A 16,391-nucleotide genomic window follows, 5' to 3' on the forward strand; every position below is an offset into this window, starting at 1 on the left:
GCAGTGCCTCTTCCTTCCCTGTGTGTCTGGGGACAGAGCCTCTGCTGGACTGTCACCATGTGTAGGGTGGAGGTATCCCCTCCCTTCCCATCTGACTCTTCTCCTGGGAATTCCTAAACATTTGATATGTTGACGATACTCTTTCTTGTTTTCAAGCATTGTTACTCACGTATTCTTTTTGAAATTACCTCGTGTCATTTTGAGGAATTGGTGGCCTAAAGGGAAGTGTGAGGTCTGAGTGCAGCTGGCTGTGGGGGGGGGAGGGGGCAGCCCTGCTGTTCTCTGGCTCCCCCGGAGACGGGTCACCAAATCAGTGGGAGGCACAGACAAGCTAGGGTGTGCCAGCCTGCCCACCGCCTCTCTGCCTTCCCCCCAGAGCGGCCCCGTCCGGCTCTTTGTCCCGTACAAGCGGCGCAAGAAGGAGAATGAGCTGCCTGCAGCTCCGGTGAAGAAGGAGGCGGCCAAGAACATCACGCTGCTGCCAGCCACCGCTGCCACCACCTGTGAGTTCCCACAACACAGAGCTTCCCTTCCCTTTCTCCTGCACTTGTGTCACCACGTAGTGCATGAGCTGTGGGTCCTCTGGGCCAGCAGGGTCTCAGGTCGTCCCGCGTCCCCTTCCTGTCCCGCCTGCACCTCGGGTCCAGCCCCTGCCGGGAGGACCGCCCTCTCCAGAGCCCGTGCCTGGCACACAGTGCACTCAGGGAGAGGTTTCCTGATGTCCTGGGTGCCTCACTCGCCCGCCCGAGTATTCCCTACATGGCCCAGGGCGGCTGGGGGCCATGGTGCCATCCCAGGCCTCCTGGGGGCATCAGTGTCACACCTTCCTGGTTTTCGGTTTTGGCAGCTCTGACTCACTCCTGCTGTGTGTCCAGGAACTGGGACAGGGAGAAGGGAGGGAAAAGCTGGCTTCTTTTTGAAACCACAAAACGGGTGGAAAAGCTTTAGAGACATGACAGGCAGTGACAAGAGAAACGGTTGGCAGGTAGCCCGCTTGCTGGGGGCTTTGCAGAGACCGGAACCCCGACGCTTGATTCACGGGGAACGTCTCTGAAGCCACCTGCATCCAGCACTCTGGCCGTCCTGTGGGCTGTATGCAGGGCCACCTGGACACGGCTCAGCCGACGCACGGCGACCTCAGTGCGGTCGGCCCAGAGGACGTAGGGCAGCGATGCTATGGCGGCACCACTGTTTTTATCTCCAGCTTTGATGAAAGTCTCGTTCTTCGTTCGAATGACAAAGTAGTTTTGAATTGTTTTTAATCTTGTTTCTGTTTTCCAATTCGGCAATACAGTCACGTGTTCAAAATTCAGTGTAAACTGTGTGTGGTACAAGGTCAGCCATCTCTGCTGAGCCCCTGGTTGTGTCCCCACGGGCGCCCAGAGTCACTGGTTTCTTCCGTGTCCTTGCAGAGGTGACTGGAGCGTGTGCGGGAGGCATGTGCTGCGTCCACGCCTGGGCCCCGGGCCCCTGAATCTTCTGGGATCTGTGCCATGGGGCCGGCCGCCTGGGCCCTGCCGGGCCCACCATGTGGTAAAAAGCACTTCTGCTTTTCCAGTTACTGTGACCCCCTCAGGACAGATCACTACCTCTGGCGCGCTGACCTTTGACCGGGCGTCCACTGTGGAGGCCACCGCCGTTATCTCGGAGAGTCCGGCCCAGGGTGACGTCTTTGCGGGAGCCACAGGCAAGTAGTCTGGGCAGTGCCTGACACGCACATACATCCCACCTCACCCCTGCTGACTCACGGGGGTAGCTGGCCTGGCATGTGGAGGGGCCTTGAGCAGGGGGTCTCATTGGTAGGGAGCCAGGCGGGCACCAGGCAGGTGGGAGGCGTGGGGGTGGGGCAGGCAGGGGCCCCTCCATATGCCAGGCCGCCTAAGGATGGGGTGATCAGCTGTGACATAGCCCACCTCACCTGTGACACAGCCCACCTCACCTGTGACACAGTCCACCTCACCTGTGACACAGCCCACCTCACCTGTGACACAGCCCACCTCACCTGTGACACAGCCCACCTCACCTGTGACAGCCCACCTCACCTGTGACACAGCCCATATCACTTGTGACAGCCCACATCACCTGTGACACAGCCCACATCACCTGTGACAGCCCTCATCACCTGTGACAGCCCACCTCACTTGTGAGACAGCCCACATGGCCTTTGACAGCCCACATCACCTGTGACAGCCCACTTCACCTGTGATAGCCCACATCACCTGTGACACAGCCCACATCACCTATGACACAGCCCACATCACCTGTGACAGCCCACCTCACCTGTGACACAGCCCACATCACCTGTGACAGCCCACTTCACCTGTGACACAGCCCACATCACCTGTGACAGCCCACCTCACCTGTGACAGCCCACCTCACCTGTGACACAGCCCACCTCACCTGTGACAGCCCACCTCACCTGTGACACAGCCCACATCACCTGTGACAGCCCACCTCACCTGTGACACAGCCCACCTCACCTGTGACACAGCCCACATCACCTGTGACAGCCCACCTCACCTGTGACACAGCCCATATCACCTGTAACAGCCCTCATCACCTGTGACACAGCCCACATCACCTGTGACAGCCCACCTTACCTGTGACACAGCCCACATCACCTGTGACAGCCCACCTCACCTGTGACACAGCCCATATCACCTGTAACAGCCCTCATCACCTGTGACACAGCCCACATCACGTGAGAAGCTAGGAAACACCGTTTGGTGACTTCACTCTAGACCAGGGGTGTCCAAACTTTTTCAACTTTTTTTACCAAGGGCCATATGCGGTAAAATACACAAACAGCCGGGCCACTCACTCAAGGTGAAGTACGTATTGCCTCACCTGGTTTATTTAAGTAAACTAAATATATTTTTGGAATTTGCTGCGGTCCAATTAAAAATGGGTTGCGGGCAGCAGTTTGGACACCCCTGCTCTAGACCATGTGTCCAGGGCATGTAGTTGTGAATATTCTAGCACCCACATTAGGAAAGCAGAAAGGCTGTGGGAATTCATGTTTGTGCCATATTTTGTTCCACCCCATATGCCCCAAGAACTGTCGCTGCCACTGTTCAGACCCATCCGTCCCCACGTGGCGGGGGCTGCCCTGAGGGTGCAGCTGTGGACAGTTTGAGGTTTAAGGTCTGTGCAGCCAACAGCGGGGTCACGAGGCCATCTTGCCCTCTTCCCATGACAGTGCAGGAAGCCAGCGTGCAGCCCCCATGCAGGGTGGGTCCCGCGGAGCCCCACTTCCCCGGGTACCAGGACAGCTGCCAGGTCGCACCATTTCCAGAAGCTGCGCTGCCAACAGCTCATCCCAAAATCGGTGAGTTTGGAAACATTGAGCGCGCATGCCAGCGTCTGTCCTCAGACTGTCTGAGTGAGGAGGGAGCCCTAGATCAGGGCGGGGCCACCGCCCGTCGGATGAGGACACAGCCACGCTGGTCACTTGCATGTCGTGTACAGCGGCCCCTGCCACGCGACAGGCTGCTTGCCCATGGAGCCCATGTCACATGAAGCCTGAAGCCCCACCGGCCCTCAGGAGGAAGGCGGTGGGTCTGTCCTCCCTGTGTGGACACGTGTCCCCAGGCAGGGCCTCGGTCCCCCCGGAGCTACGGTGAAGGTGCTGACACAAGGACATCCCACTGCATTCACATTGCGCTTTGACTTTTCGTTTTGCATTTTGGACACATTTCGGTGTCACTGCAGTCTTTAAAGGGAGCGTCATAGCCCCAGGTGTGGACCTTTGTGTTCCTACATGTCGCTGTCACAGACCACATGGCAGATTGAACCGTGTTCACAGCTTCAGGAGGTCATGACCTTCTCGTGTCACTTGCTTGTCTCATTCTCTCCTGCTGCCCATTTAAACTCTCCATCCTTGAGGCTCCCTCACTTCTGCCCCTTCCCCTCACCACACCTCTGGCAGCTGCCCACCCAGGTAAGCGCCGGGGCCAGGCCACGTCCGGGGAGCCCTCCCTGTGCACACCAACAGCCATGGCTGCTTGTCCCATGGCCCGCTTGCTCGTTCACTGACTCATTTCAGTGTGGACTGTGGTGTCCTGTTTTAGTCTCTGGGCTGTAACCCGTTACTGCTGTCATGCGGGAGACCCTGCTCGCTGCGCCATTTGTCGTGCGGGGCAGCCTGCGGGGTCTCTGGTCCCGCTCCCCAGATAAGAACGCAGGATATGGTGAGGCTGAAAAGGAACACCCACGGAGCCATGGGTAGGGGAGTCATACCACTATGGTCTCACTGGAGGCTGGGTTCACCGGACGTGCGACCTGCTGTCCGTTTTTCTGCCAACCGACCGACAACTCTCCTCCACTCTCCTCGACTCTGCTCCTCTCCTCTCGGCTCTCCTCCGTAGCTGCAGCAGTTATGTTAGTGGCTAATTGGCTAACTGGCTACAGCTGAAGGCCAATCAGCCACAGCTGATGGCCATCTACTACCCGAGCCAGCACTCTTCCGCGTGAGGCTGAGAGCCTGGAAACTACTCTCTGGGGCTCTGTCCCCACACTCCACCCCTACAGGGTCTCGCCTCATAATCTACGTGACAAGCGTCTTCCGCAAGGATCCCTGTGCCATATTAGCCTACTGACACCTACGGACGAAAAGAAACAGTAGTCTTAAGGAACCAACAATGGCAAATCCCTTCTATCTGGGAGGATACATGCTAGCTTTTTGTCCTGGGAAAGGAGGGTCGCTGCCACTGGCACCTTTCCCAGTTTGTGGTACCAGACCTTTATGGCAGTGCTTGGGGCCCCTTGCATAGTTTCAACATGTAACAGAACAGGGGACCCCATAATAGGCCATAGTGAGAGCACATAGTTTCCTCGCAAAATCATCCCGGTATTGGGACCTCTGTATACTACAGTCACTTGCGGTGGCCACTCAGCCACCACCCATGGAGTCACTTGCAAATCATGAGTCAAACCGGCCCCCCATGGGGCTATCAGGCCCAACCATCGACAGTGGGGGCTTTTGACCTGCCAGGGCCAAGTCCATTGCATAGTGATATGTCCCCAGGCGGACAGTCAGACGATCCATTAAATCATGAATTGAAGGCACTGCAGCGTGCAAGGGTGGCGTCACCTTATTTAACTCCCTATAGTCGACAGTCATTCACCAGGTCCCATCTGGCTTCTTGACAGGCCATACTGGGGAGTTAAAGGGACTGTGCGTTGGCCTCACAATATGTGCCTTCTCCAATTCCAATATTGTACGACCAATCTCCTCCTGTCCTCCTGGCAGGCGATACTGTCGCACTGTAACCACGCGCCAGGGCTGTGGCAATACCTGAGGAGGGTGGTGAGCATGCCCGCGTGTCACCACTTTCACCACCCGGATCCGGAGACGGAACTCTCCTACCGACGTCCGTAAGCTGAGGCCATGTAGCACGTCCACCCCTAGAATATTCTCCAGAACGGGGGAGACATAAACCTTGTAGGTACGAGGAGGGAGCCTTCCTATACCCAGTGGTAAGGAAACGGCTTTCACAGTCACAGTTTTTCCCCCGTAGCCATCAATGCAGATTGCTGGTCCGGGGAACAGTTCTGGGTTCCCATAAACGAGACTGCAGTCAGCACCAGTGTCCACTAGAGCCAAAACCCTCTGCACGTTAGAAAGGGACCAATGTATGGACAGTTCCACGTGGGGCCTCCGGTCCCTGCTCATCCCCTCTGACCGGGTACCTTGGCCCCACCCCTAATCAAGCTGCAAGGGGTCAGCCTCAAGCGGCTGCATGAAGTCCTGGAGGGACACGGGTCGCGCTTTCCCAGACTCCTCCTTTATGTTTCTCCGGAATTGTTGTTCCGGACGCAACTGTTTCCAAAGTTCCAGCAGGAGTGCATTGGGTTGTCGGTCTATTTTCTTCCTATCGACCCCTGCTGCCACGAGATCACACCACATCTGTGCGCGTGTTACTCTCTGAGGCCTGCGACCTCGCCCCTTTACCTTTGGTGTGGGCTTCCAGGTCTCAACTGTGCGGACCTCCTGTCTTAACTTCCTTTGCCTCCGGCTTTCAACATCCCCTAGGGTGGCCATGGCAGTTGTAACTTCATGGATCCGTCGCCCTACATACGGTGTAAGAATAGCAACCAAGGATCCAAAAGCACTCACAGGTGCAGTATCCAAAACCAGATCTCTCATGCTGGCTGTAAAAAGCTCGTCATCTGGGCCCTGCATGTTGAGGTTAAAAATAGCATGTCTCATACCCATTTCACGGATTATTTGAGTAAGTTCCGTATATGACTGCCATTGACTCACAGTATCTGGCAGCTCACCAGCCTGTCCCCATACTGTGCGTACCGCAGCCGTGAGCCACGCCATTAGAGAATGGTTGCCCTGGTTGTTGGCCAACCTATGGCAGTTTTGTAACCTTTGTCGCAGGGACGGATGCACTGTCACGAAGGCTAGCTTTTCCATCTCGCCTGGGGAGCAGAGAATGCTGTCTGCTCCCTCATCCCATAAACGTAATAGCCAAGCCGAGACTGGCTCTCCAGGGCGCTGTCTGTACCGCCTCCCCAGCTCCTGCAACTCAGTGGGAATCTAAGGGGTGTAGGTTGTGAACTCAGTCACAGCTGGGTTGCCAGCAGAAACGCCCCTGTGGCCCAAAGGTTGCTCACGTTTTACCCTTTGCTTCAAGATTGGCCGGGCTTGGGGGTTGGGAGCAACATTGCCTCCACTTGCTTCCTCCGCCTCTGCCTCAGAGTCTCCACTGTGGGGCCCCTCTTCCAACAGGCGGACCTGGGCTTCCAGCGCTTCCAACTGGGACACCTGGTATGGCACCTGGGCCATTTCATGAAGCGCATTTTCCGTGTTGAGACTCAAGGCCGTGAGGAACATCCAGCCCACGCGGCAGGCTGTAGCCTTCTCCTCCTCCGGCAACCGCTCAGCCAGAGCCTGCAGGGCCCTCTCCACACTGGCCGGAGAGCCGTCCATGTCCTCCCACCCCCCCTTGGGGGTCCAACCCTTGAGAACAGTGGCCACCGGACACCACACACTGTGTGGGGGCCACACATCCTCCTGCCCAGAGTCAGACGCCATTCCTACCTGGTCGGAATCTTGCTCACTGTGCCAGGTGTCTGAGTGGGTGGAGGCCTCGATGTAAGATGTCCACAGCCCTCGGAGCCTACAGCAGCAGCCCACCAAAAAGCCGGTAATGCCTGCTGTGGCAAACAGGGCGGCATGCCATCCGGAGGCTCGAGAGGACCACCAATTCACCGAGGGGTCACGTCTCTCCCAGGCAGACTGTGCCCCCCCTCTCTGGCGTGGCTCCTCATGGGCTTCCTGAGACTGCGTTTTCACACGCACAAACTGCTCTACCATCCCTCGGAGAGCCTTGGCCGGCGCCATACCCTGCTCGCTGCGCCATTTGTCGTGCAGGAGACCCTGCTCGTGCGACCTGCTGTCCGTTTTTCTGCCAACCGACCGACTCTCCTCCACTCTCCTCGACTCTGCTCCTCTACTCTCCTCAGCTCTCCTCCGTAGCAGTTATATTAACAGCTAATTGGCTAACTGGCTATAGCTGACGGCCATCTACTACCCGAGCCAGCACCTTTCCACGTGAGGCTGAGAGCCTGTAAACTACTTTCTGGGGCTCTGTCCCCACACTGCCCTGGATTTGGCCCCTAGTCCTTTGAACGTATCCCTACTTTCTGACACAATGAAGCGTTGGAGGTTCGTGTCGGGTTTCTGGAGAGTCCTGACCCTTTTACTGGGGACAGTGTTGCAGAGCCGAGGGCAGGCCCTGGTCATGGCTGGAGCGCTGCCCACATATGTCTTGTGCAACCCACGTAGTGGCCTCACGTTGGCAGTTTGCAACAGGCCACGGTGGGGCGTGTGGGGACAGAGTCCCAGAGAGCAGTTTCCAGGCTCTTGGCCTCACATGGAAGGGTGCTGGCTCAGGTAGTAGATGGCCATCAGCTGTGACTAGTTGGCCATCAGCTGTAACCAGTTAGCCATTAGCCACTAATATAACTGCCGTAGCTATGCTAGGGAGTTGGTTGGCAGGCAGAAAAGCAGATGATGGATTGCGGGTCGTGGGGATCCTACTTCGTATGTCTCACCCGGCCGCCATTGAGACTGGGGTGCAGGAAGACCCCTTGTTGGGGTACTGGCGGATGTTTGCTTTTGTATCTCCAACCCAGCCACCAGCGAGAGTATAGTGGTATGACTCCCCTACCTATGGCTCCGTGGGTGTTCCTTTTTGGCCTCACCATGTCCTGCGTTCTTATGGGGCGAGCGGGACCAGAATCCCTGCATGATAGGTGTGTACACCAGAAGTGACCAGTGCTGGAAGCAGGGCTCCTCCTTGGCGGCCTGTGGAATGCCCAGCAGCACACAGCCTGGGCACGTCTGACCCCAGCTTGTGTCCCGAGCCTCCAGGCCCATCTGAAGCCACAGGACCCATTAAGCTTCCTCCCTTTTCGTCTTTGTGACTTTCTTCTCAGAAAGGACAAGAGGGCTCAGTCCTGTCATTGGTGATCAGGTGACCTCACACGCCCAGGAGCCTTTCTGCATGGCCCGCAGACACGTGACCCAAGGCTCCCACTCATTTCTGTAATTCATTAACTTTGTAACGGGTGGGGGGACACTGGTGAACACTACATAAGTTTCAGGTGTATGTGTCTCTGTGCGGCTACAGCTCAACACCGCAAGTCTAATTTCCATCCCTCACCGCATGTGACCCCCTGTGCCCGCCCTGCACCCTGGTTCATGCGTCTGGTTTACTGTTTGTGTGATTTAATCTGGAGCCACTTCCCTCACCCTGTCATTGTCCTCTCGATGGTCCTGTGAAGGCTCGTGGCTGCCCTGCACAGGCACCTTTTGCTGGTCTGTGTGTGTCATCTGTGGACAGCCGGCTTCCAGCCTCTGCTGTGGAGCTCTGAAGTCCCAGAATGTCCCCACATTGGGAATGTTTCAGGAGAAGACCCTGTGACATTAATGCCTACGCTCCAGGATGTAAAGAGAAGTCAGTGGGGGAGTTTTGATGCCAGGAACTGCATTAATGTCTGCTTTTGTTTGGCTTTGGCCATTCCAGTGTTGACATCCTTGCCGGCCCTGGCGGTCCCGCCCTCCAACCCCAGCAAACCCATTTCTCCCGTGATGGTCAACGGGCTGGAGATGTCGGAACAGCGGCACTGGCTGTACCTGGAGGAGATGGTCAACTCCTTGCTGAACACGGCGCAGCAGCTGAAGACGTTGTTTGAGCAGGCCAAGCAGGCCAGCTCCTACCGGGAAGCTGCCGTGGCCCACGCCAGAGCCCAGGCGGATGCGGAGCGGAAGGAGGTAAGGGCGAGGCCGAGAGCTGCTGCTGCTGAGCTCTTCCCATAGCTAAGTGACAGCTGTTCCTGGTAAGGTGTTCCGGTTTTTATAAGTAAGATCGGTTTATTTCAAAGGGGAACCCGGTTTAGCAGCCAGCCGTCATTTTGAGTTCACCTGTGATGGACGCTGTTACAAGTCCAGGTCAGCGTCACACAGCACAAGCATCCTTTATTCTATTAAGTTTCGAGAAACAGCCTGTGTCTGTGGGCAGCCGCATGACAGATGCACGGCTCCCATCACTGGGTCCCCCTCCTCGGCCCGAGCTTTCTCCACCTGCTCTCAGCCCCACGGCGATAGTCTCCTGGCCCCTGAGGCCCCATCGTGTTGTCTCACTGCGTTCTTGAGAAGTAGTCCTGTGTGTGGCGTCACTGTTGACAAAGCCTCACACCCAAGGGTGTTACTACAGTGGAAAAGCCGCTCACTTGGCCCTTTGGCTACTGTTTCTACATGGCTGCTGCTTCAGGCCGAGACCTAGGGGACAGGTGGCCAACACCAAACAGGTCACCGGAGTTCCAGTAGGGTGGACAGCAGGCCGTGGCCATGGGCTGCTTCTCGGCTCACACCCAGCATGGGCAATGCTGTGAATTATTGGGGGTGGGGCGGCCTCCTGCAGGACGGCTTCCCGGATGGGAGGGGGGAGGTCAGGGAGGATGAAACGCTGGTGCGTTTTCAACGTGAGCATCTCACAGTCAGTGTGGGTTTGGGTTTGTAAACAGAAGTGAAATTGATTATTTCTTCCCACATCTACATAGGAGAATTTTTTTTTCACTTATTCTCAGTTTTTATTTATTTTTAATAGCTTCTCTTTAGTTCAGGTCTTTTTAAAAGATTTTATTTGGGGAAGGGGAACAGGACTTTATTGGGGAACAGTGTGTACTTCCAGGACTTTTTCCAAGTCAAGTTGTTGAACTTTTAATCTTAGTTGTGGAGGGTGCAGCTCAGCTCTGGGTCCAGTTGCCATTGTGAGTTGCAGGGGGCGCAGCCCACCATCCCTTGCGGGAGTCAAGGATTCGAACCAGCAACCTTGTGTTTGAGAGGACGCACTCCAACCAACTGAGCCATCCGGGAGCTCAGCGGCAGCTCAGCTCAAGGTGCTATGTTCAATCTTAGTTGCAGGGGGCACAGCCCCCCATCCCTTGCGGGAGTCGAGGAGTCGAACCGACAACCTTGTGGTTGAGAGCCCACTGGCCCATGTGCGAATCGAACCAGCAGCCTTTGGAGTTAGGAGCACGGAGCTCTAACCGCCTGAGCCACCGGGCCGGCCCATATTCTTAGTTTTTATAGATCAGAGGAAAGGAGAGCTTTTGGGGCCTTCATTTTCTAAGTGATTTCTTAATATGTGAATAATTGTTTTCTTTTACAAAATTTTTTATATTTCACTTATAGTTGACATGCAGTGTCATGTTAGTGACAGACATTTATGTAACTTATGAGGTGACCCCAAGAAGTCTAGTGCCCACCTGACACCATAGCGATTAATTGGTTTTCAAGAAAGAAAACCATTGCTTCTACTCCTGAAGAAAGAGATAATTTAAAAATACTTAAAAATGTATATCCAAACTAATACCTACTTAGTGCTGAATTTTATAGAGAGGAGAAAAGCATGAGGACAAAAAGAAAATTATAATTATTTACCTGAATTATGTGGGTTCAGCTCTGCATCTTCGTAGAGGCCCCTGGCCTCTTTCTCCGTGTGATGTCAGGGGTTTCAGTGTGAGAGCCCAGGACGGGTGCCTGTCACCATCACTGGAAGGCCTGGCCGCGTGCAGATAACTGTGAGGCTGACACTTATGTGTGACGTGAAAACAGAGAAACGAAACCAAACCGGCCAGTGGCTCCCACACCTGAAGTGGGCCGACAGCAGCTGACTCATCAATGGAGAAATGAAACCAGCCACACACACAGGAAACAAACTGTGAATTTGATGCTTTTTTATAGCAAACTTGCCTTCCGGCCAGTTACTTACATGGTGCAAACTTCTGTAGCCGAGATGTTTACGGGGAAGATATTGGACGGGGTCCCGACACCAAGTGGTCCGGCCGGTGCTGGGACCTGCGTTGGCCCCTCTGCGAGGCCTGAGTCTGCTGACAGGGCTGGGTCTTCCCTGAGGTCCGGGGACGGTCTGTCACGCTGAGAGGCACTGGCCCAGCACCGGCCCACGTCTTAGTGTGGTTTCCTTCGCTCTGCTTGCTTCCCCGCTGGCCACGTGGGACGACCCTCTTTTCCTTCAGTTCCCTGAACGCGTTCGTAGTGGCTCCTTAAGTCTTAGCTGATCCCAGCACTCTGCTCACCTCGACCTGCTTTTCCCCTTGAACAGAGATGCAAGTTTCCTTTCTTCACGTGTCTAGTAATTTCTGGTGGTTTGCTGGACACGGGTTTATTTGTGGTGGGACTGTTGGATTCTGTCACCCTCTCCTGGAAAGGGTCGGGTTGGTTCTAGGGAGTCCTTGGGTTCCTAGCTGGTCCTCTCGAACTTGTGGGGGCTTCTGACACTTTGTTAGGTGGGTCTGTGTCACGTTCCTCTGTCTGACACTCTCTTCATCCTGCATGTGGGTGGTGTGGCTTTCCTGGGCTTGGGGCTGAGGTGCTTGCTGCCCCCCAGCCTCCTGCTAGGGCTGCAGCCCCCACGCTGTGCAGGTGGGGGGCCTCGTGGAAAAGCCACCGCGCCTCATGTCCTGCAGTCCCTTCTTTTCAGGGCCAGATCCTCTCCGATTCTGGCCTGCTTTACGTTGCTTTCAAGCCATCACGTTTGTGTCACATGCAGTCGTGGCTGGGAAGGTCCGCCTTGCACAGGCAGCTCTCGTGCTCAGCCGCTAGCCCCACGTTCTCCTCTCCGCTCCTGAATGACTCGTGGCAAGTGTGCTGCTGGGTAATGATGTTTTATGATTTCATTTCTAAGTATTTGGTGTTCATAAATATTGTTCCGGTCCTGATTTGTAATTACTTAATTGCCTGTGGTTTTTGTAATTATAAACAGTGTCTTGATTGTTACTGCACATTTGTATTTCCACGTTTCTGATCGTAGCCCTAACGTGCAAAAGGAAAGTGCACAAACATCTCTTCGTTGATATGTAATTTACACACCATGAGTCACACTGGAGCATCGCCACTGTCTAATTCCGGAACATTTCATCCTCATCCCCCAAAAAAGACCCCGGCCCCTGAGCCCCCCTCCCAACCTCCCCGGCCCTGGCCGACACCCGCTGCTCTGTCTGTGGGCAGGTCTGTTCAGGCGTTTCACGTACACGTGATCTCACACCGGTGGCCTGTGCATCTGGTGTCTCCCTGAGATCCATGGTTTAGCGAGGCCCGTGCCCCCTTCACGGCCGAGTCACACTCCCATGTGTGGACGGGCCACAGAGGCTTTTCTGTTCAGCAGTTGGTGGACATTGGGTTGTTTCTGCTCTCTGGCTGCTCTGGACACGTGTGTACAGCTGTTTGTGTGCACATGTGTTTTCACTTCTCTTGGGCAGAGGAATTATCAGGCTGTTTCCACAGCTTTGTGTGTGGCTTCCAGCTTCTCATAGCCTCACCGGATCCTGTGGTCGCCCGGTTTTCTGGTCCCAGCCGTCCTTCTGGCTGACGGGCTGTGTCGCGGTTTGGGCTTGCGTTTCCTCAATGACCTCTGGCACTGGGCTTCTTGTCACCTGCTTGTGGGCCACTGTGGACCCTCTTTGGAATACTCTCTCTTCAGATCCTTTGCCTGTTTTCAATCGCGTTACAAATCAATGTAATATGAAAACGGAGCTTACTGTATTGATTCCTAGGTGTTACTGATCACGTATCGTGTGGCAGGCCCTGTGCGAACTACTGATCAGGTGTTGATGGTTTTTGTAGTTTTTCTCCCAGAATCAGAAGGGATTTGGGGATCATTTGATCCCCAGGTGGGGAGGAAACCAGCGATGTAAAGGGCAGCAGTGGGGTCATCCGCTCGTGCCCACAGCCCAGGCCGCGCAGAGGACAGCTGCCGGGTCTATCAGGCTGCCCTTTGGTCCGGCAGGTTCCTTCTGGGAACGGCAGGTTACACAGCTGCCCCAGGCACGTCTGGCCATGAAAAGAAGGAGCGTCTGATGTGTCTTCTAATTGTATGTGGAAGCAGAAATCAGAAAACAGACACGTGCATCCTTACTTGGATGGTCCCTGAGTCATGGGTTCCCAGCACACCTGTGCCCCGCGGTTGCATTCTGTGGGCCTCCCTGGGGACAGAGGGACGGGCAGCGTGGGACACTCGGGTTGGTAGCTCCAGTCGTGCAGGAATCTGAACTTTGTGCTGCTGAGGAAGCAAAAGAGGAAAATACTCTTCACTTCTTCTTTCCATTTCCTTTGCTGACCACTGGGCCTTTCTGTCACAGAGTGAGGTTCACGAGTAATGAGACCCTGCTCCCTCGGTGCCCATTCTCGTGTGGGGGGTGGCAGCAGGCGCATGCCGGCAGAACGGCAGGTGTGCTCTTCACCCAGATGGCATGTGACGTTGCGCCCTGCGTTGTCCCCACATAGAACAGCCACAGCTCACGGCCACTTTGAGCCTCACCTCACACTTCGAGGGTCCAGAAACTGAATTCCTGTTAAGGGCTGGCAGGTGGCAGTCGCCAGTGCAGGAAGGGCTGACATCCGCATCCCTTAGGTCAGCTGAGAACACTGATGTGGCTGGATAGGCAAGGTCCCACCCCTGAGAAGCTGGGCTTTGCATTTCATTTGTAACTTCATGTGTTTTGAATAAAGAAATGCAACACGAAATCCCTTTATCCTTAAAATCCTGTTTGCTAAGACGGCTAAAGCTGTTAGGAGAGGGTTCAGCCAGGCCACCCTGCCTCCCCCAAAAGCCCAGTCACGTTTCAGCCTCCTGAGCCTTTGATTGGCTGGGACTGACTGCTACAAGCATGTTTGTCCTTTGTCTCGGCTGTAGATGTGATGTGACATTCTCAAACAATTTCATCGAAAGCTGAGCACATAACCTGATGAGACGTGTCCATCCTCATCTCAGAATCATAGATCACGTGGCCCCGTGCAGCCCAGACACGTGGACACACTCCTCTGGGAACCCTGACCAACAGCTCTGCATGCAGATGGGTCAGCCACGCAGCACTGCCTGTTTCACCTTTGAGCACGAGGTGGCAGGTCTGACCTTCATGGCCTGGGATGACCACAGCCCCTGGACGCCGGGTTCTTGTGAAATGATGGGCTCTCGAGTGAGTCGACTGCTTGGAGAGTGCCCTCTCCAGGGGTCTTATAGGGGCTGGGGGCTCGGAAGTGCCGAAGGCCCCAGCCTGAGCCGTGTATCAGGGAGACCCAGAGTGTCCCTTGAAACATGCTGACTGTGGTGACCTGGGGGTGCCAGTGCGAGCACGTGTGTAGTCCAGGTGCGAGCACGCATAGGTGCCAGGCGTGAGCACACATGTGGTTTAGGCGTGAGCACACGTGTGGTCCAGGCGTGAGCACATGTGTGATCCAGGCACGAGCACACATGTGACCCAACGCACGCATGCATGTGGTCCAGGCATGAGCATGTGTGTGGTCCAGGCATACGTGCTGAGTGGTTTTCTGTCGAGGGCCTTGCTGTGACATGAATGACATCAGCCTACGTGGGTGTGAATTCCCCATACCTGAGCCTACCCCATTGGAGAGCGGCAGAACTTCTTATGCCATTAAATGTTGTTGCAGGTACTCCTGTTTGATTACAACATTGGGAAGAGTTCGGGATCGGAAAGGCAGATCCTGGGAGCTTCGAGTGGGAGAGGCTGCGAGGACCCTTCCCCCACTGCCTTCCCAAGAGTGGGGTGGGTGGGGGACAAAGGCGGGACAGGGAGGGCTGCAGGGATCAGAAAGGGGTCACGAGCCCGTGGCCGGTGCAGGGGCTGGCTGCCCGCTTCACCTTTTGTCTGTGATTTAAAAACCCAGGTTACACAGCTGAGACTGCCAGGGAGGTGGTTGCAGCTCCAGTTGTGGCTGCTGCATTCATGTGTGTGGTTAGCGTGTGGAGATGAATCAGGACGGAGGGAAGTGCCCATGGCAGGGCACTGCGTCCAGCGGGGAAGGCCGCAGGGTCTTGGGCCACCTGCCACCACAGTGTTTGTGGGGGGCCGCCTGCCCACACGCCTTGCTCTCCCTGGAGCCAGCTGTGCAGTGGCTTCGTCTACTTTTCCTCGAAGTGGTTTGTCATTCAAAGTAGAGGGGAAGAGAGTGCATAGGGCCACACACCCACATGGTGCCACCATGTTGTCTGACGTGCACAAAGATACTGCAGGCGCTTGTGACTGGAAAACAGCAGTCACAGTAAACACAGCGTTGTGCAAAGAAGGAGACTGAAATCCAGAACGGAACCCTGGGAGTCTGCTGTGTTTGCACACACGTGAGGGAAAGTGGGGGGCAGTCAGCAGCGCCAGTCTCCATCTTGGAGAGCTGACAGCCGGGCCACCTCGGCAGCCAGGGGCAGGCCTCTTCCCTGTGAGGTCCTAAATTTATGGAAAGCAAAGGTCCAATCACGTGACTTAGAAGGAAAGGACGCAGAATGTCCATTTCAGACCCAGGTGGGGCAGGCCGGGGCTGCATGGTGGCCGCTTGGCCCAGCCCGCCTGTGTCTGCGCCTGCTACCGATGCTGGGGCATTCTGTCCCCATGCTGGGTGCTCTGCGCGTGGTGCAAATGAGGTTCCTGGAATTTGGAGGAAGGCTAATGCAGACGTGCTGCTCGCTCCACCTCCCGGTCAATGACTGCAAACCCTGTTGGATAGAGGAGCTGACTCTGGAGGTGACAGGAGAGGGCACGGCGGCAACGCTGGGGACGGGACACATGTCAGAGCCCTGGGGAACCCTGGCCCCCACCCTGAGGTCCCCTGTGTCTCCCGGCACTGACCGGCTCTTGTGTCCTTGCAGCAATCCTGTGTCAACTGTGGCCGGGAGGCCATGAGCGAGTGCACCGGCTGCCACAAAGTCAACTACTGCTCGACCTTCTGCCAACGCAAGGTAGTGCTCCCGCCCATCCGCCGTGCCCCCTGCCTGCCGTGCCCCCGTCCATCTGCCCGCAGTGCCCCCTGCCCACCCACCATGCCCCCCGTCTGCCCACTGTGC

At 55.8% G+C, this 16,391-nt stretch overlaps 1 protein-coding gene across 5 annotated transcripts in view; it reads left to right on the top strand.

Moving 5' to 3' along the window:
• DEAF1 (DEAF1 transcription factor) overlaps positions 1–16,391 on the top strand; it is a 29,026-nt gene that overhangs the window by 8,900 nt on the left and 3,735 nt on the right. For 3 of the 5 annotated variants that reach the window (XM_074336990.2, XM_074336987.2, XM_074336992.2), the window contains 5 exons: positions 377–503; positions 1,559–1,687; positions 3,200–3,328; positions 9,042–9,289; positions 16,197–16,286. In XM_074336990.2, coding sequence (XP_074193091.1) covers positions 377–503; positions 1,559–1,687; positions 3,200–3,328; positions 9,042–9,289; positions 16,197–16,286 — 723 coding nt within the window. Of the gene's footprint in view, positions 1–376; positions 504–1,558; positions 1,688–3,199; positions 3,329–9,041; positions 9,290–14,231; positions 14,515–16,196; positions 16,287–16,391 lie in introns of those variants that run through there. The other 2 variants (XM_074336989.2, XM_074336988.2) reach the window with 2 other exon arrangements.

The sequence above is a fragment of the Rhinolophus sinicus genome, chromosome 14, assembly GCF_057876585.1.
Source record: "Rhinolophus sinicus isolate RSI-liver-muscle chromosome 14, RSI-T2T, whole genome shotgun sequence".
Taxonomy (NCBI): Eukaryota; Metazoa; Chordata; class Mammalia; order Chiroptera; family Rhinolophidae; genus Rhinolophus; species Rhinolophus sinicus.